Genomic DNA, 19,567 nt, shown 5'->3' with positions numbered 1-19,567 from the left:
GAGCTTCAAGAGCTCCTCTCTCTCTCCCTCTCCTCTCTCACTCTCTCTCTCTGTCCCTCCCTCCCTCTCTCCCGTACTTCCGGCTCTACCCCCGTACTTCCGGCTCTACCCCCGTACTTCCGGCTCTCTGCGCCCCCAGCGGCGGCGAGCGTCCCTGCAGCCGCCATTATCGCTTCATGCCGTCTCCAGCAGCCGGGCCAGGATGTGGTCTTTCTTCGCCCGGGACCCCGTTAAAGACTTTAATTACGAGCTTCTGCCCGACAGCCAGGAGCGCTCCGGGATATGGACCCTTCACCGGGGGAGGAGGAAGGTAAATGCGGCTTTAAAGCGGCCCAGCACTGGGCTCCGGGCCGCGGCGTCGCGTTTTATTTACACCCCAGAAAATAAGGCCGTTTAGCTGCGTTCATGGCCGCCGGCGGGAGGGTCAGGAAACCGGAGTGAAATAAAGACGGAGGGGTTTGTAGGAGCGGAATAAGGAGGATTCTGAACGGGCCACGTAGCCCGAGCGTCGCCACGTCAAGCAGGAAGTTCCGGTATAAAACCTGGAATGATGATGATGATGATGATGATGATTTTACATTTCCAGCATTTACCAGACCCCCTTATCCAGAGCGACTTACAACCAGTAGTTACAGGGACAGTCCCCCCTCAGGGGCAAGTGTCTTGCTCAGGGACACGATGGTAGTAAGTGGGGTTTGAACCTGGGACTTCTGGTTCACAGGCGAGTGTGTTACCCACTAGGCTACTTGCACCCTATGATGATGGTGTCTTGATGTGTTGATGATGATGGTGGTGATGATAGTATCGTGATGATGATGGTGTCTTGATGTGTTGATGATGATGGTGGTGATGATAGTATCGTGATGATGATGGTGTCTTGATGTGATGATTGTTTTGGTGTCTTGATGTGATGATGATGGTGTCATGATGGTGTCTTGATGTGATTGGTGTCTGATGGTGTTGATGGTGGTATCTTGATGTGATGGTGGTATCTTGATGTGATGGTGGTATCTTGATGTGATGATGATGGTATCTTGATGTGATGATTGTGGTGATGATGGTATCATGATGTGATGCTGGTGGTGTCTTGATGTGATAATGGTGATGATGATGGTATCATGAAGTGATGATGGTGGTGTCTTGATGTGATGGTGGTATGATGTGGTGATGGTATCATGATGTGATAATGATGGTTTTTTGATGTGATTGTGATGATGGTGGTATCTTGATGTGATTATTGTGATGGTGGTGTCTTGTTGTGATGATGGTGATGATGGTATCATGATGTGATGATGGTGATGATAATAGTATCATAATGTGATGATTGTGGTGTCTTGATGTGATGATTGTATCATGATGTGGTGATGGTGGTATCTTGATGTGATGATGGTGATGGTGTGATGATGGTTTCTTTATGTGATTGTGATGGTGTCTTGATGTGGTGATGGTGTCTTGATGTGGTGATGATGATGATGGTATCATGATGTGATGATGGTGATGATAATAGTATCATAATGTGATGATGGTGGTGTCTTGATGTGATGATTGTATCATGATGTGGTGATGGTGGTATCTTGATGTGATGATGGTGATGGTGTGATGATGGTTTTTTTATGTGATTGTGATGATGGTGTCTTGATGTGGTGATTGTATCATGATGTGGTGATGGTTTCTTGATGTGATGATGGTATGATGTGATTGTGATGATGATGGTGTCTGATGGTATCATGATGTGGTGATGGTGTCTTGATGTGATGATGATGATGATTATGGTATCATGAAGTGATGGTGGTATCATGATGTGATGATTGTGATGGTGGTGTCTTGATGTGGTGATGGTGGTCATGATGGTGTCTTGATGTGGTGATGATGATGGTGTGCGGTCTGTGTTTCTGAAAACCAGACGACAGGGGAAGCCGTGTCAGTGTTCCTGTACGAGGTTCCACCAGGAACAGAAGAACAGACCCACCTGGCCAAGGCCGCCTTCAAGCGCATGAAGACGCTGAGACACCCCAACATCCTGGCCTACATGGACGGTCTAGAGGTGAGAAAACGGGGGAAGTGTTTGTGGATCCGGGGGGAGGACGTGTTGTATTTCTGTATATTTAATGGTGTTAGTTCGTGGTAAAACCGGCGGGTATTTGTTCTGAACCTCTTCTGTATTTCCCCCGTCTGCGGGTTCTTGCCCAGCGTGAGGTGAGTGTCGGTGGAACGTAGAGCAGCGCCGGTCCTCCGCCGGGCCCTGAACTGACGCTCTTCTTCCTCCCGCCAGACGGAGAGGAGCATCTACGTGGTGACGGAGCCCGTGACGCCCCTCGCGGCCCACCTGAAGACCCGGGCGGAGAAGGGCGGCTCAGGGGACCTGGAGGTGTCCTGGGGTCTCCATCAGATCGTGGTAAGCGGGCCGCCGGGCGGAGTCGCGCGTGACGTGCACGTCCGGTTCCTCTCGTCAGCGGTTTTTGTGGCGTTCCCAGAAAGCCCTGAGTTTCCTGGTGAACGACGGCCAGCTGCTCCATAACAACCTGGGAATGTGGGCGGTGTTTGTGGACCGGGCAGGAGAATGGAAGCTTGGCGGCCTGGATCACGTGACGTCGCAGCAGGCCGACTCCGCCCCTCCCGCTCCGGCGAGGAGTGTAGACCCCGAGCTGGAGAAGTACGAGCCCCCCGAAGGCCCGGACGGCGGCGGGGAGAAGTGGTGAGTTGGACCTGGTCTGGATCCGGTCTCCAGCCGGATTCCGAAACTGGTTTGTCTCCTGTCCCTCCGTCAGGTCCGGGGACGTGTGGCGTCTCGGATGTCTGATATGGGAAGTGTTCAACGGGCCGATGCCGCGGGCTTCTTCCCTGCGAACGATTGGAAAGGTGCCCCAGCGTACAAGACGTTCTTCCGGAAGGTACCTGCCTGAACTTCCACATGAATGTCCACGTGGATCCGTGTCTTTCCAGATCCCGAAGCCGCTGGTTCCTCATTACTGCGAGCTGGTTGGCGCGAACCCCAAAGCCCGGCCCAACCCGGCCCGCTTCCTTCAGAACTGCCGCGCCCCCGGCGGCTTCCTCAGCAACAGCTTCGTGGAGAGCAACCTGTTCCTGGAGGAGATCCAGGTACAGAACCGGACCGCCTTTCAGGCCGGAATCCGGGGGCTCGCTCTCACGCCATTCTCCTTCTCCTTCTCCTGCCGAAGATCAAGGAGGCGGCGGAGAAGCAGCGGTTCTTCCAGGACCTGAGCGAGAACCTGGACTCCTTCCCCGAGGACTTCTGCAAACACAAGGTCCTGCCTCAGCTGCTGACCGCGTTCGAGTTCGGCAACGCCGGGGCCGTGGTCCTCACGCCGCTCTTCAAGGTGGGTGGTTCTACCATGTCGGGTCTGTGTCATGTTCAGGAGGACGAGTGTGTGAGTGAGTGTGTGTGTGTGTCAGGTGGGGAAGTACCTTTCTGCTGAGGAGTACCAGCAGAAGATCATTCCGGTCATAGTGAAGATGTTCTCCTCTACAGACAGGGCTATGAGGATCCGGCTCCTGCAGCAGGTACCCACCGTGAGAATCTCCACCGCGAGAATCTCCACCGCTCCACCTGAGTTAGAGATGCTGGAAGGTTTCTCTCCTCTGCCACAGATGGAGCAGTTCATTCAGTACCTGAACGAAGCCGCGGTCAATTCCCAGATCTTTCCTCATGTCGTCCATGGATTTACCGACACCAACCCCGCCATCCGGGAGCAGACGGTGAAGGTACCCGCGCCGCCCGCCGCCGCCCCGCCCCGCCCCGCCCCGGCACGTATGAGATGTTCTCTCGCGCTCTCCCCGCAGTCCATGCTCCTCCTGGCGCCCAAGCTGAACGAGGTGAACCTGAACCAGGAGCTGATGCGCCACTTCGCCCGGCTGCAGGCCCGGGACGAGCAGGGCCCCATCCGGTGCAACACCACCGTGTGCCTGGGCAAGATCGCCTCGTACCTCAACCCGGCGGTAACCGTCACCTCCGCCGCCGCGTGCCGCTGGGGGTCGCCGTGCCGCCCGGTCTGACGCTTCTCTCCCCCGACAGACGCGGCAGCGGGTGCTGAGCTCCGCCTTCTCGCGCGCCACCAAGGACCCGTTCCCCGCGTCCCGCGCGGCGGGCGTCCTCGGCTTCGCCGCCACGCACCACTACTACAGCGTCTCCGAGTGCGCCGCGCGCGTCCTGCCCACGCTCTGCACGCTCGCCGTGGACCCCGACCGCAACGTGCGAGACCAGGCCAGTCACGTTCAAATTCAAACTTTATTCGTCACGTACACAGTCGTACACGAAATGAAAACCAACATGCAAATACTGCAAACGTGAGCAAAATATTACACTTTTATGTCTTTAACATAAAATAGGTGTAACAGGTGGGGTGAAGGTGTGCAAATGAGTGAAAGACAATATATATATATTATATATATATATAGATTAATTTTCTTAATCTAGATTAATTCCAAGATTGCTGTGAGATTAATCTAGATTAATCTAGATTAAAATGGCTCATTTGAATTCTGCTGAAGGCATTGAGAATATGTGTGCTACCCAAATAATGACTAGAAGTAAGTCTTTGAGAACGGGTTTCTCAAGCCAGGTGGCGCATTAGACCAGGGGCTCATCTCCTGTTTCCAAAATGCATCACAAACTGCTTCAGAAAGCTGTTCTACTCTGATAAATTATGTTCAATAAGATGTACTTGTGTTTACCAACTGTTTATTCAGTTAAATAGCTGCATCCATGTTACCAGGTCACGTTTGATGTGGTAATTTCACAGATCGAAGACTCGTTCTCGCCTCCTACAGTGCAAACCGGGTCTCAAAAACAAAATAAAAGTCTTTAGAAAATAAGAAAATAAAAGACACAAGAAAGAAGAAATATACTTATAAATCTAGTGTAACCATGTAACTCCGGCACAATAGCTTGCGTAGTATAGACCAGCTCCCAACACAACTTTGTGAATAGATTAACGGCGATAATTTTTTTTTATCGCCCCATATATATAAGTGATTTTGTCCAGAGTGGTTGAGAGTGAAGGTGCCGGAGTGTATTGGAGTTCTATGTAGTGTTGATGTGGTTGACATCTCGGATAGCCTGCGGGAAGAAGCTCCTCCTCCTTCTCTGTGTGTTGGATTCCAGGGAGTGAAAGCGCAAGGCCCGGACATTTCCGCAGAACGTTCCGGGCGTGTAGGGACGTAGGGGGTGTTAGTAGCCTAGTTGTAACACACTCGCCTATGAACCAGGAGACCCAGGTTCAAACCCCACTTACTACCATCGTGTCCCTGAGCAGGACACTTAACCCTGAGTGTCTCCAGGGGGGGACTGTCCCTGTAACTACTGACTGTAAGTCACTCCGGGGCAGTGGTGGTTCTAGCTGTTAAGGAAGTGGCCCCGTAATCAGAAGGTTGCTGGTTCGAGTCCCGGTCCGCCGATGTGCCACTGAGCAAAGCACCGTCCCCATAAACTGGTCCCCGGGCGCCTGTCATGGTGCCCACTGCTCACTCAGGGTGATGGTTAAATACAGAGGACACATTTCACTGTGTGCACCGTGTGCCATGCTGCTGTGTATCACATGTGACGATCACTTGACTTATAAAAGGATGAGGGCGTCTGGTAAATGCTGTAGATATAAATGTAAATGACAGGTTCCCTTCGTCTTGCAGGCCTTCAAAGCCATCAAGAGCTTCCTGAGTAAACTGGAGACCGTGTCCGAGGACCCGTCCACGCTGGCGGAAGTCGGTGCGTATTTGTTTGAAGCCCCGCCCAGATGTCCGTTCTAAGTTCTAATTGGATGAACTGCGGCGGGCTCCACAGAGAAGGACGTGACCTCGTCCGCTGGCGGCGGCGCGGCGGCGGGGTCCGCCGCCACCTGGGCGGGATGGGCAGTGACCGGCGTCTCCTCTCTGACCTCCAAACTCATGACCCGGAGCGCAGTGCCGGGGGCCGAGGGGGCCACGCCGGAGAACATCGCCCCTGTAGCTGCTCCACACGCGATGGATGAGTCCAGCTCAAACGAAGGTGGTTCTGGTGTTCTAGTCTTTAAAATGTGCTTCTGTGGACATGACTGTGGGCTGCAATGCAGTTTGATGCAGAACGTGGCCCCAAAATCTGTCTCCACAAGCGGATTTGAGGGCTACGTTCTGTAGAAGAAACGTGAAGGTGTGACCTGGGGCTCAAGTAATGTTGTCTGGTTATCTCATCCATGAAGGACCCGAGCTGGACGCTCCCAGAAATCCAACTTGTGCACCAGCTGGCCAGTTAGCAGCTTCACATGGCAGAGAAGAAGAAGAAGAAGAAGCTGCAGCTGAAGATGGCTGGGATGAAGACTGGGGCAGCCTTGAGGTGATCCATTCAGAAGACACCGTGTCCTGTGTGTTGGTGATGTATTCCACAATGTTCACAGTTTAAACCTCTCACAGGAAAATGAAAAGGCCCAGAAGGAAGCTGACTGGAGCTCTGATTGGTCCTCAGCGTCCTCAGCTGTGAAGACCCAGAGAGGAGTAAGTGGGGTGCAGCTGGGCGTCTGGGGCGCTTTGGTTGTTCTGACGGTTACTGATCACTTCGTTTCGCAGATGAGCCACATGAAAAAGCAGGACCCTGATTGGAGCTCGGGTTGGGACGCTGATGACAACTGGTCCAATGAGAAAGATGCAGATGGCCAAGGTCAAAGTTCACCAGCGGATGAAGGCTGGGGGAGTGACTGGGACAAGGAAGGAGGTTTGGGAGACAGTTTCACCCCAACAACAAGAAACAACATGGCCGCCTCCTCAGCCAGTAAGGGCTCACCCAGCTCAGGCCGGAAGGGCGTCCGGTTGGCCAGCGAGTACAACTGGGACTCTATGGGGACGAAGACACAGAGCGACGTCCTTTCCAGTGTTTCCCAGAGAACAGCGGCCGCGGTGAGGACGAGGGACATAAGAAGAATGTCTGGTGTTCCTGTAACCTCGAAATGCTGACTGTTTTTTCCTCCTGTGGACAGAAGGCTGATGACGGCTGGGGGGCCGATTCTGCCGGAGACTGGGGCGCAGAGGACAACTGGGAGTCTCTGGACGGGGAACCAGGTCTGTAACGCTGACCAGTTTACCCCATACAGGGAACGTCCTCATTTTACATGGGAAAAATGGCCACGTTGACAAAGATCCAGGTTCAAATCCCGCTTACTACCATCATGTCCCTGAGCAGGACACTTAACCCTGAGTGTCTCCAGGGGGGGACTGTGCCTGTAACTACAGGGTGTTAGTAGCCTGGCGCGTAACACACTCGCCTATGAACCAGAAGACCCAGGTTCAAACCCCACTTACTACCATCATGTCCCTGAGCAAGACACTTAACCCTGAGTGTCTCCAGGGGGGGGACTGTCCCTGTAACTACTGATTGTAAGTCGCTCTGGATAAGGACGTCTGGTAAATGATGTAAAAAATAACGTGTGTTATGCCACGTTGCCGCGATTAAGTGAAAATGTCACACTGTCCTCTGTCCTCCTTTCAGACTCCACTATTTAAATTCCTGAATTTAGGATTTAATTTAGATTTAATTCCTCTTTCCAACAGGCCTCAGCAAGGCAGAACAAGCCAAGAAGAAACGAGAGGAGCGGAGGAAGGAGCTCGAGGCCAAACGGGCGGAGCGCAAGGCGGTGAGGGGTCCGCTGAAGCTGGGGACCCGTAAACTGGACTGAGGAGACGAAGGAGTTCGTTTCCAGGCTGCTGCTGGACCGGGCCGTGAACAGACTTCCTGGTTGTGTTGGAGGACCACGCCTTAAAGAGCCCGTCAGGCTTTTAAGAATCCTTAAAGACTATTTGACCCGGTACACGTTTTATTTGTATTATGCAAGGATGACGGTAGAATGTGTTACGGTGGCATTTAGGCACGTTTGTTGGAGTTGTTACACGATCAATTACTTTTTTTTTTTTTATGTCTGTAAATATAATAAATCTATGGAGAACTTCAAATGACCTGATGCACAAATAACGTTCGTTTTTCTGGATGGAGGCGAGACTCACTGGCTTCTGCTGAAGAGAAGCGGTCAAATGCAGTGAACGTACGAGCGAATGTTTGCAGCCCTAATAAAGGTTTATCTTCTTATGGAAAACTCCAGACAGTCAGATTAATACACGAATTTAAACATGTTTATGGGACAATTCACACCATGTGGGGACAAAAAAAAAAAAAAAAAAAAACTTGACAAGTTGAACACAACTTTATTAAAAACTAGAAACGGTAAAGCACTTTTGGAATAGTTGGTAAAGTTAGTAATAGTAAAAACTGAAGAGCTTCCTTCCTTCATGTTGTCTCTGGCTCGGACGTGTCGCTCTCGCTCCTCCTGCAGTGGGGGCCCCAGCGGTTGAGGAAGCGGCCCCGTAATCAGAAGGTTGCCGAAGGTTCGGATTCCCGCAGCGGCAAGGTGTTAAATGCAGGGGACACATTTCATTGCGTGCAGTGTGTGCTGTGCCGCAGTGCATCACAATGACAATCACTTTCTGCAAAGAGTCTCAGTCATCCAGGTGAAACGTTTCATTCTGCGTCCACAGAACTTGTCGTTTAACTCCGTGTTACGGTCTTTGAGAGAGTTGCTCTGCGAACAACTAAAATCATGGATGTGATCACCTGGTCTCCCAACACGATCCATCGAGGCGTAAATCCAGGAGCAGGAGATCCCGAGTGTCCTGCCGGAACGTTTGCTGCTGGGTCCATGATGGACGGGTGGGAGAAATGGAGGACAGTGTGCCTATTCGGAACAGTGATGCCAGGACTCTAGCCGATTGGATTAGGCGTGGCCCTGGTGAAATGGAGACAACCCCACCAGGCTGGATGGACTGATGGAACGGGCAGAGCCGTGGGCACACAGACGGCGTCCATCGATCGCAAAGAGGGATCACTGGGACTATTGATCGCAAACTGGACAAGCGAGCAGCTTTTTTTTTTTTACGTGGGATTATAAATCCACCGCACTTTTCCCCTCCTCTGTAGCTACTGACGTTGTGTAGAGTCAGTGTGCTTTTCTGAGGGTTCCCACAACGTACCCCTGCTTTTGTTTCTGACCCATCCACCCCCCAACGTACGGTGTTTTGTATGTTTGGTCGGGTCCATGGCCAAGTGTCATTAATACCAGTGTACTGTTGACATGGTCTTATAACTGGTACCCCGCAGGTTATATGGAAAAAAGTTGAGTACTAATCTCACCGTGACCGGCGGCAACAGCAGATTCCCCAGGTCCTCGCTCACATAAATCAACCTCATACTTGATCCTTTTCCCCCCTCCTGCCTGGTCACTCTTCCTCCACATCCTCCTCCCAACATACCAGCAGAATCCCCTACTCATCCCCAACATGAATCTCATCCCCAACTTCCTGTAATCGTATTCTGCCTTCGCCCTACTGACCAGCACACGAACAGCAGCCGGAAAAAGCAAGGACGCCGCAGGGAGTCGAACCCCGTCCTGAAGGTCAGGAGTGCCGCAACCGGAGCCTTTTGCTTTTTTTTGGGCTGCAGGACAAAAAGCAAAACCTGGAGAAACAAACGGAGGTTTGCTCCCCCAGGAAAAAAGAAAAACCTGTTGCTGCTGCTGGTTTTCCACGAAACTACGGCACCACGGCCACACAACTCGCTACACCCCCACCACTTCCCAAGCAGGGATCTTCCTGTAGGAACGCCAGCTACACTTGGAAGTTGAAAACCTGATGCACCGTGGCTTTTACGCTGCAACAAAAAACAGGGGAAAGAGACAGTAATTCAGCCCCCCCACCCACTCCCCTCCCTCAGAATAACAATCAAGATGGTGCTACTCAGAAGTACTTCCTGCCCAACTCTTCAGGTGTGCAATCGTGTTCATCTACGGGTCATCGGCTCTTCACCTACGGGGGTCTGTGTGGAACAGAAGGGAACTACTGGAATTTCTTGCCCCCACTCCCCGGCACATCATCCTCCACCATTACAGTAAGAACGCTCCACTATCGTTAAGGTTATCACCACGATCTTCGGGCAGTCATTTACAACGATGATTGAAGTTTTAAAAAGTTCTGCAGCTGAAACGAGAAGACACAGATTTATCCCACCCACCCACCCGACCCCAAAATCCACTGTGGACTTGCCAAACATGAACCAGCACCACGGAAGTGACGCTCTCAAGAAGTTAATACGGGGAAGGCGTTCGTCCAGTTATAGCCAACATCCAAAAAGCTCTGTAACTAGGTGTGATTAAAAGGACCAAGAGTATCTGAAAAAGAAAGAGAAAGAAACTCTTCCCCCCCAAACAGTATCCCCAGTGGGTTGTGATGCTAGTCATATTTTATATTGCAAAAAAATTAATCTGTACTTTGCCAAGCAGATACATGCAGTCATTGAGGTTACATTTAGACACATAAACCCAAGAATTAAATTGATTTGAGAGACTTACTACACCAAGAACATAGCAGACTGATGCTCAAGTTAGAAGAGGGGATCTCCAAGAAGATGCACAAGACAGACTGGGTTGTGTTCCCTGCGACAATCTGACCCACAAAAATAAAAGGAAGCGAAGACAGGAAGAGGTGTGGCCTAAGCTCAAGCGCAGGACAGAAACTGGGTTTGGCGTGTTCAGTTTGGACGACTCAATCATTTGCTCAGCAGTCAGACAGCTTCCCACAGCCTTGCTTTCAGGTGCAGTTGCAAATGGAAGTTGGGATAGATGAGTGGTCTGAAAAAGAAACTACACACAACACACACACACCAAATCGCACGTACAAACCTCAAGTGCAAAGCAAAACAGTAGTGGAACCATAAAGCCAAGGGGTTCAGGCAGCAATGGAACCAGAACTAGCTCAACTAGATGAGGATTAATGTAAGATGAGGGGAAAAGGAAAGACGACCTGTTACACTGCACTTCATGTAAGCAGGACTTCGTTTGCGCGTCGCAGCTTGGAGGATTTATCTGAAAGGGTAAAGAACCCCAGAAAACCCTCCGACCCAAACATTTCACAAGGCTACACACGTTTAAAAGAAGAAGTCACACATTTGCGTGACCTTCCGTTGATCACACAGTTGCATGATCAACCAAACTGCTATGCATTTGCAAAGCAAAATAAATGATGCCATTCATTTAAGCGGTCCTGCACAGTTGCACAGGCCGGCGTAAAGACGATGAAGTGATCAAGAGTTCAACTGCTCCTGCCTGTCGAGATCAGCACAAAAGGCCAGGCCAACTCCTGCGGTCACGACACATCCTGGGACAGACGGTGAATCTTCACAGGAGCGCATTTATTCTGAAAGATCAAAAATCCAGAGCCCCCACACCCATAACACTCACAGCAAGCAATCACTTCTACGTTTAACTTGGGAGGACAAAATATATTTATGGTCCAAATTTTACAGCAAAAAATCAAGACTAAACCACTCAACTGCGGGAATAACGCTTGAATTGTCAGACGCCTTAATCCTCCTGCGTTCATCTCGCGCTCCTAAATGAGAGCTGTGAACCACCCACCTTCCTGAAAAAGCACAAGAAAATGTACCCCCCCCCAAAGAGAGCCCAAAAACAAATACATACCAGAAGTGGGATTCAAAACATAACCACACATTTATTTACTGCAGGTACAAATTTTACATTTACCATTAAATAGGGTTTAAGAAAACAGACTAGTCAAAACCAGTTTATGTTACTCCCATATTACTTTAAAAATCAACCTTCATGACTGATTTCATCCACGTTCAAATCCACCTCAGCTTCCCCTTGTGAAACCCTATATCCTGAAAAAGCACAAAAAAAATGCCCCTCCTCCAAAAAAAAACAAAAATACATCACAAAAACCACAATATGGGGCTTTTAAAAATGTACGTGTTTAAACATACAAACTAACTGTACCAGGAGACTTCACAGTGTGAATATTTAACAAACCTATTTTTCCATTATAGCGCCTTCATATTTTAACTTATCTGGTGTCAAATCCACTTTTGGTTAAGAGCTGCAGTCAATCTTTGGGTTCATCTCATGTTCTTAACAAAAGCCGCAAGCTCACACCTTCCTGAAAAAGCATAAAGACGACAACTCATCCCCCCCCCTGCCCAAAATACAGACCATAAGGGATACAACACACATGAAAACTCTGTTTACATAAAACAGGACACTGTTTTACACAGGCAGGAATAATGGGACAACCTTACGTGACCAATAGCAGCTGGATTTTTAAATCAATTCTGTATAGACAGCACAAGATCTCCTGTTCTGCGGACTGGTCTGAGAACACTCGGAGGGACGGCATACTGGAAAAATGTAAAGGACAGAAGACACAGGCACGATACCACCCCGAGAAAAGTTGAGCCCACCCAGACATCAGCACAAAATTGAGTGATTTCACACAAAGTATGATGTTACAGTTATTTTGTTTGCACAGCGCTTACAATACCCGTGACTCCTGGCGTCGGTGTAGGTAAGGGGTCAAGTGGAAGTGTTCCTTCAGGGGTTTTTTTGATCATCTAGAAGAGTCGTAGTTAAAACAGTCCCAGCCCCGAAATCCCCCATCTCATACTCATCACAGGGCCTCCATATCATCTACGTTTCCATTTTAACGTATTCTTGGGCAAATACCAAAGCGAAAGGCACACGTGGAAGATCCCCTTTGAATCCCTTGCCTCATACTACGCCAGTGAAGTGGGCTCCCATGATGCACTATGGTTAAAAGGATCATCTGTCCATCTGTGGATGGGTCACGGTCGAACTAAGCCTCTGGTGCTTTTTCCTTTAAACGGGAGCTGTGAAGTCTAGGAACAGATGTGTGTTAAGTTGACCCCCCCCGCACCCCCACATGACAACAGTAGCCAAGAATTCAAGTACAGATTCATATTCAAAAACCAAATACCCCAGTAACATTCTAGCTGAATCCGTGAGCCAGGAGTTCCCAATCACTGTGGCAGGAATCGAACTTAACAACGCTTCTCACTACACCAATCCTTATCGGAGGGGTTCCTGACTTGTGCCTGTTGGAAAGAACTCGGGGGGGAAAAATGCGTTTTGACCCCACCCTCAGCCCCACTACAAGGCAAAGTTTTTTTTTTGTTTTTTTTTTAACCAAGCATTACAATTTGATGTTTTTGCAAAATAATACAAAGATAGTCTTTTTCTATTAAATAAGTGAAGGCCAAGGCCTTAAAAAGTTCTTCTTCATTTGGAGGTAAACATGCAGAAACATCACTTTTACCAGAACCGTGGCTCGCCTCAGCTTTACTGTAGGTGGCGCTGTGGGCCTTTACGAGACCAATAAAGCTCATCTGTGGATGTAGGCTTCTGGAGAATCTACTGAACGCGAACGGGGGCTGTTGAATGCCTTGTCCCGGCGGTGTGGACATCTCCCCTGCACCACCCCGGAGGAGAATGGGCGCGGCCGACAAGGCCAGGTAACACACGCGTCTTTAAAACCGCCTCGCCTGAAAGAGAAAAACAATTTCGCGAGCAAGAGGGAATGAAGAAGGTCGGACTGGCGTGGTGGAAGGCCGATACGTCTCTACCAAACATACAAACCACGCCCCCTCCACCCAGGATCACTGATGGTTGCCATGGCTACTCTGGACCGGCCAATCAGGTGCTGAAGGATCGACTACTCTGCCTGGCGAAGCCCTGCTCCCTCCTCCTCCTCTTCATCATCATCATCCTCCTCCTCTTCTCCCCGACTTCCTCCCGTCCTCTGACACCACTAACGACTAAGTCCATCTTTCTGACAGGATCGAAGTGACTCAGTCCAATTCAACTCCGCGGTTACGTAACACGTGACGTCACCAAAACGCTGAAACAGACGACGCCGATTCTTCCTGAAATGGATCCGGAGGTACCAGACGAGGCGAGATGGCCGTCTTCAGGAGCCGTCGAACGCCCATGTAGCTGGGCGTCTAACTGCGCCACATTTAGCCCGGCGCCATTTTAACAGGTCGCGACCGCGGCTTCCAGAACATTCCTGAACCTCTGCCTCCATATATGGCGACTTACAACGACTAAACGGAATACTAGACTATACTTAAAACACAAATCAGGTCTATGGTCTTAACTATATATATATAAAAAATAAAATCTCACTGAAAACTCCACTGGTCTTATCACAAAACTGGATAATCAGCTAAAAAAACAAACATGTACAAAACTACGACTTCAGTACTACTAACAAAAAAGCGGTATGAAATCTTCAACATATGCCTATAAAAACGACATAACTCGAGACAAAACGCAACAAACACGTCTTCTAGTAAGAACTAGTCTGACTGGAAGTACAATAATAAAAGGCATATCAAACAAAGGATTAAACACCATTTCTTAAAGTTTCACGGAATAAATTAAAAGAACAAAGGAAAAACTCAAAGTGCCTTTGAAGAAGAAATTTACGTTACGCATCGAAAGAGCCCTGCAGCAGCGCAGAAATGGTGTGACCGTCAGCGCCCGACCTCGGGATTTTATAACCCAAAGCGAGGTAGTGCCACGTCCTTGCGCAGGAAAAAAAGTAGATCCTTTGTTTGAGAACAACGCAGTTTGTTCGGAGTACAATCTCACATAAAAGCGACTTAAACCTTACGATTTACCACGAGCGATTCGCTAGTATGAATTTAAATATCATTAATATAAGTATACTTACATGGTCCATTTAGTCAATATTTACACTAACGCTATGTTTAAAGTTTTCTTGTGACCTAAGTGGGGTCGTGAATTAGTTTTGGCTAATTTTGCTCTTTCATTGATTCAATTTGAAGAAATGAAACCTGTCGAATCATTTTACTTATTTCGTTTATTCATTTATAAGAAACAAATAACTATAACACACCATTTTATATTTTGTGCTAGTAACATTTCCACGTGTGGGTCGAAGAAAGTGCGCCTGGGGAACGAACGTAAGTGAATAAAAACTTAATTTTCAAATAAAAACAGCGGACGTGACGGACGTGGCCAAATGCGGCGCGGAGGAATTCCGGTGCCTGACGCCTCCGGCCAGACCGGTCGCAGCCGGATTTAGAGCCGGCTCTACTTCCCCTACGCCGCAGTGCGCGAACCAGTGCGCATGCGTCGTGGAATCTTCCTTTGTTTTCCGAGAAAAGGAGTCTTTACAGAAATCCTAATTTCATTCAGTGGGCCGACAAACACACATTTCCATATAAACATTCGAATCTCTAGCAAAATTAAGATGATTAAACATATCACTATTATAATCGATTCATGAAGGTGGCCAATAAGCCACGTGTACATGTGCAACGTCTTCAATCCGCTCATCTAACATAATGGCGTCATTGATTTGGCCTTTTGGAATGTAAAATCGGTCATTTTTCTGTCCCGCATTTATCCATCGCAGGATTAGACGCTGGGATTCCAGCGGTTCCAAACCGCCCGGTGAACAGCACTGTAATAGATTAAATAAAATTACAGATTCGCCGTGTTACCGTGTCCATAACGAGTCAAGTTGTAAATCGCTCTGGATAAGGGCGTCTGCCAAATGCCTTAAATGTAAATAACACAGACACTGCAAACCACCGAAAAAAAAATCAAACTGAACGTTTTAATATCTTAATATTCAAACTTGCTCGCGTAGCAACATGAACGTAAAGTCCGCTGGCGGCGGAGGACGTTTGATGTAACACCCAGTGGAAACTGTGTAACTGTCAAAACCGTCCGAGTGGATCCGATTCGTTTTCCGTGGCCTCCTGTTTAAGTGTTCTTGAGGAAATGTCGGGCGGCGTGGGAAGTGGGTACATTTCATCCGTTTCGCGGCGTTTGGTTGAACGTAATGTCCGAAAATACAACATTGGAAGCATAAGAAGCGAGTGGTTGAATAAGACGAGGCGAATATCTGCTGTGGCTCCGTTTGCAAAGCTAGCATTAGCTTCTTGCTAACAATAGTGTAGTTAGGATGAACCAGAGCTCCGCAATCTATTATTAAAACGTAATCTGAAGAATGTATGGTTTAATTCATGGTTTTTATGGCCATATCGAGCGCTGAGAGGAAAACGAAACGCCAAACCCCTCATGTTTCTGCATTAGCTACCGTCGGTTAGCGTTAGCTTGTGCTATTATTATTTATTGTGCTATAAATATTATTTATTTCCACCTCGCTGCAGCCGCTGCTACGATCATCTGTACCGGATGTTGTGGGTCGTTGCTAGTTTCTGTGTGAGAATTTGGGTGTTAATGCTGTTTGTACTTGTTTCTCTGTGCAGAACACAAGCTGTTGTCCCTCGGCCCCACGGAGCCATGGTCGGTCCGGGAGAAACTGTGCCTTGCCTCTTCGGTCATGAGGAGTGGAGACCAGAACTGGTAAATGTCCAGAACCGGAACATTTAAACAACGTTAGGTGACATGGGTGTTAGTAGCCTAGTGGGTAACACACTCGCCTATGAACCAGAAGACCCAGGTTCAAACCCCACTTACTACCATCGTGTCCCTGAGCAAGACACTTAACCCCGAGTGTCTCCAGGGGGGGACTGTCCCTGTAACTACTGATTGTTATTCGCTCTGGATAAGGGCGTCTGATAAATGCTGTAAATGTAACAAAAAAACATGTAGACGACAGACAGCGGTAAAAACCGGTGTAATTGGTAACAATATAAAAACTGCTGTAATAGAGAGATGTTCTGAATATAAGAGAGCGAGTGCGTGTGTGTCTGGTGGCCCGTGGGATGAAGCTGTTGCAGTTATGGGAGTGCAGGAACATTATTCTGGTCATGTCCTGGATTCTCGACCGCTCTAGTTCCGAAATGGCTCCGTATTCACTCCAGCATTCCTTGGGATGGCCACTATTGACTTGTGCTGTTGTGGTTCTACAGGGTGTCGGTCAGTAGAGCCATCAAGCCATTTTCAGAGCCGGGGCGGCCGCCTGATTGGTTTTCCCAGAAAGTAAGTCTAACCGTGAAAGACAGCTGAGTGCAACCTGATAGCCTGGTCCGCTAAATGCTGTAAATGTCAAGTGGAGTTTTCTGGAGCCCCATGCATGGTGTTTGTTAATACTGCTTGCACTTTGTTGTGTTTGCCATTGTCATTTTTGTATACTTCATTCATCTAAAGAACTTCAGTTTTGTACATGCATGCGTTTAAATCACGCCACGGCTCTAATGCACAAACCGCAGTGTTAGTCTCAATGTGTTTAATGGCGTTAATTAAATTCTGTCTTTTCTGTCACATCTGCAGCACTGTGCTTCCCAGTATTCTGCACTGCTGGAGACCACCGAAGCCCCCAAGTGAGCACCCTGATCAATTTCTGCACAATTCTTTTGAGACTGCACGATGCACTGCTACCGAATTGTTCCCTTTATGTTTTTTTGAACACCTTGACAATGATCTCCATATTTGATTGAATCGCCTAGTTTATTTCTCCACATTTCAGTGAACTAGTGAAACTTTCATGCTGATTATGTCGTGTCCCGGCTGGACTGAGGTTTCTTGCTTTGTGTACCTACAGGCGTAAGCGCGGGGAGAGGGGCGAGGTGGTGGAGACCATCGAGGACGTGATTGTTCGTCGGCTGACCGCTGAGAGGATTGAGGAACTAAAGAGGATCCTTAAAGACACTCAGGAGAAATACAGGTAACGTCCATATATCTGGTGATCACATTATCTCTCGTTCATGACGTTGTTCTAAGTGATGTGTGTTTGGCAGGAAGTTGAAAAAAGATGCAGACCTAATTCAGGCCGGTCACATGGACCTCAAACTGGAGGAGCTGTGGGGAGAAATCGAACAGTACGGTTTTTATTTTCCGCCTCCTTGCCAGTATATTTGTATCGGTGTGAATGTTTTTCATGACTCGTTCATGAGCAATGTTCATGTCCCTCACATGAAATACCCTAAAAGGGCTTTTCCATGTAGACCTCAGTAATGTGTGTGTAATGGGGTGCTTTTTCTGGCAGAAAGAAGAAACAGGAGGAGGAAGAAGCAGAGCAGAAGAAGAGGGCCACAGAGGTCGCCTATCAGGGTGAAGAACATGATCCATTTTAACCAGTTATGTTGACAGGATAGTTTGATTGTGAGTTTTTCAACCTGAACCTGGTTGCTTTGGTCCGAATCAGTCTGATTTGGTGAGTTTGTAATGTTGCATCATTTTCTTCTGAACAAACCAAAATTTCAGATCACGCGAGAACCGTTTGGGATTTGATTTGAATGGAGACCACCTCTTTTTGTGGCTCTTGGTGTGATTACTGTGTTCACACCAAACCAAACGAACCGCTCAGGAGGAGGAAAAAGCTTTAGTTTGATTCAAGCAAACGAATCTCATTTACATGAATCTCTCGGTCACATTTGAATTTCTTCTGCTGAATCATGAAGAAATCCTCACTTCTCTCCCCCCTCAGCTCGCCAGGCTGCCAAGAACACACCAAAGAGGGTGCCCAGCGTCAGTGTCCGCTCTCCACTGGGCTCCAGCTCCCCTGGCAAGGAGGCACCCGCGGGCGATCCCAGCCAGCCCATGGCAGAGGAGTCCTGCGCCAGCCCTGCCGTGAGTTAACTGCCCCGCTAGCCCGTGCCTTCCTGCACAGGCGGCTTTTTTTAACGTTTGGCCCGCCCTTGTTTATTCACAGGGTGTGACCGTGTTCATGGCCGCCCCCGAGGCCCCGCCCCCTAAAGACGCGCCGCTGGACGAGTCTCCGCAGAAGAAGCTCCTCGCCCAGAAGGCCACGCCGCCGTCGTCCCCTCTGTTGTCGGAGCTGCTGAAGAAGGGCAGCCTTCTTTCTGCTGACGCTCGAGTGGTGAGGGAGTCATTTCCCATGATGCCTTGTTTGGATTACTGCTCGCTGCAGCTTTTTATAGATCAGTTTTCTGTGCAAAATCTAATCTAACAAACATGATTGACAAGTTTCTTTACTGTTTTTGCAATAGTCACACGTTGCCAATGAACTGGTTTACCATTATTTTTATTGTTTTGGTATTTTCAGAATGTGGCAGCTGCTGTGATAGTTCTGACTGTAATTAAACATCAAGATTTTTATTCCTTTCATCGCACATATTTGTGTTGAGTAATCGTAGCCGACATGCTGCCATTTTCAGGTGGTGGAGGGCGAGGTAGCGTCCGCCCTCAGTAACGGGGTCGAGGTTCACGCCGCCGCTCCTGCCGGACAAGCGGTAACAGCTGCAGGTAACGGGCGCTCAGATTCACGCCGCGGTATGGGGTATTTTAGGCCACGCCTCCCCTTTTATTTGTATTTATTGCGCAGTCTCGGACGCACCGACGCTCTCTCGTCTGTTGGAGGTTAACACCCAACCACCGTACCATGGCAACGCAGAGCCGCCGGTGGACCAGCAGACGCCGCTGAGCTCGTCCGGCGCAGGTGGAGTACTGTCTGGGTTCTCGCCGCTGGCGTCCAGTACGAGGGTCTAGGTGCACGTTGAGTAACGTGACTGGTCTTTGGGGCGTCGCGGGTGTGTGTAGGGCCGGCGGACGCGGCAGTGGACAGTGGGGCTGAGGTGGGCGTGGTGGAGACCCCCGCTGCACCTCCGGCAGAGAGCAGAGATGGTGTGCTGGTGGAGGAGGACCTGGTGGCTGTTTCATACATGGGGGACGAGTTGGATCTGGAGACAGTAGGAGACATCATTGCCATCATAGAGGAGAAGGTAGCACACGCACACACACACACACACACACACACACACCTTGTCCAG

General features: G+C 49.1%; 2 protein-coding genes across 4 annotated transcripts; both read left to right on the top strand.

The window, feature by feature from the left end:
• The first annotated feature begins 125 nt into the window (after window positions 1–125).
• Window positions 126–7,966, top strand: LOC114768399 (N-terminal kinase-like protein). 3 transcript variants are annotated; one of them, XM_028960660.1, is made up of 19 exons: window positions 126–310; window positions 1,904–2,044; window positions 2,191–2,196; window positions 2,273–2,395; window positions 2,475–2,695; window positions 2,769–2,859; window positions 2,944–3,099; window positions 3,180–3,338; window positions 3,415–3,522; window positions 3,610–3,723; window positions 3,802–3,957; window positions 4,034–4,222; window positions 5,647–5,722; window positions 5,798–6,001; window positions 6,192–6,325; window positions 6,403–6,483; window positions 6,556–6,882; window positions 6,966–7,044; window positions 7,534–7,966. In XM_028960660.1, exons 1-19 carry the CDS (start codon window positions 203–205, stop codon window positions 7,656–7,658), a joined length of 2,598 nt encoding a protein of 865 aa, XP_028816493.1. In that variant the 5' UTR covers window positions 126–202; the 3' UTR covers window positions 7,659–7,966. The 3 variants fall into 3 exon arrangements, with proteins under 3 accessions (XP_028816493.1, XP_028816492.1, XP_028816494.1); XM_028960659.1 differs by having other exon boundaries at window positions 6,963–7,044; window positions 7,534–7,959; XM_028960661.1 differs by lacking the exon at window positions 2,191–2,196 and having other exon boundaries at window positions 6,963–7,044; window positions 7,534–7,950.
• Window positions 7,967–15,576: 7,610 nt separating this feature from the next.
• On the top strand, window positions 15,577–19,519 carry LOC114768531 (bromodomain-containing protein 8-like; the record flags this gene model as incomplete). Its single annotated transcript, XM_028960883.1, has 12 exons — window positions 15,577–15,669; window positions 16,142–16,238; window positions 16,748–16,817; window positions 17,109–17,158; window positions 17,380–17,502; window positions 17,576–17,656; window positions 17,824–17,888; window positions 18,265–18,407; window positions 18,490–18,657; window positions 18,956–19,043; window positions 19,123–19,236; window positions 19,338–19,519. Coding segments are annotated over exons 1-12 (1,200 nt in total), but the record flags the coding sequence as incomplete, so codon positions are not given.
• Window positions 19,520–19,567: the final 48 nt, after the last annotated feature.

This window comes from Denticeps clupeoides, chromosome 18, assembly GCF_900700375.1.
Source record: "Denticeps clupeoides chromosome 18, fDenClu1.1, whole genome shotgun sequence".
NCBI lineage: Eukaryota > Metazoa > Chordata > Actinopteri > Clupeiformes > Denticipitidae > Denticeps > Denticeps clupeoides.
This window is presented reverse-complemented; position numbering and strand designations above follow the sequence as displayed.

Bases quoted from the DNA above. Each gene is read 5' to 3' on its own strand.
- LOC114768399 (XM_028960659.1), top strand. From the start codon at position 203: ATGTGGTCTTTCTTCGCCCGGGACCCCGTTAAAGACTTTAATTACGAG. The intron at 2,396-2,474 runs GTAAGCGGGCCG...TGGCGTTCCCAG, and splicing joins GGGGTCTCCATCAGATCGTG to AAAGCCCTGAGTTTCCTGGT. The intron at 3,100-3,179 runs GTACAGAACCGG...CTCCTGCCGAAG, and splicing joins TGTTCCTGGAGGAGATCCAG to ATCAAGGAGGCGGCGGAGAA.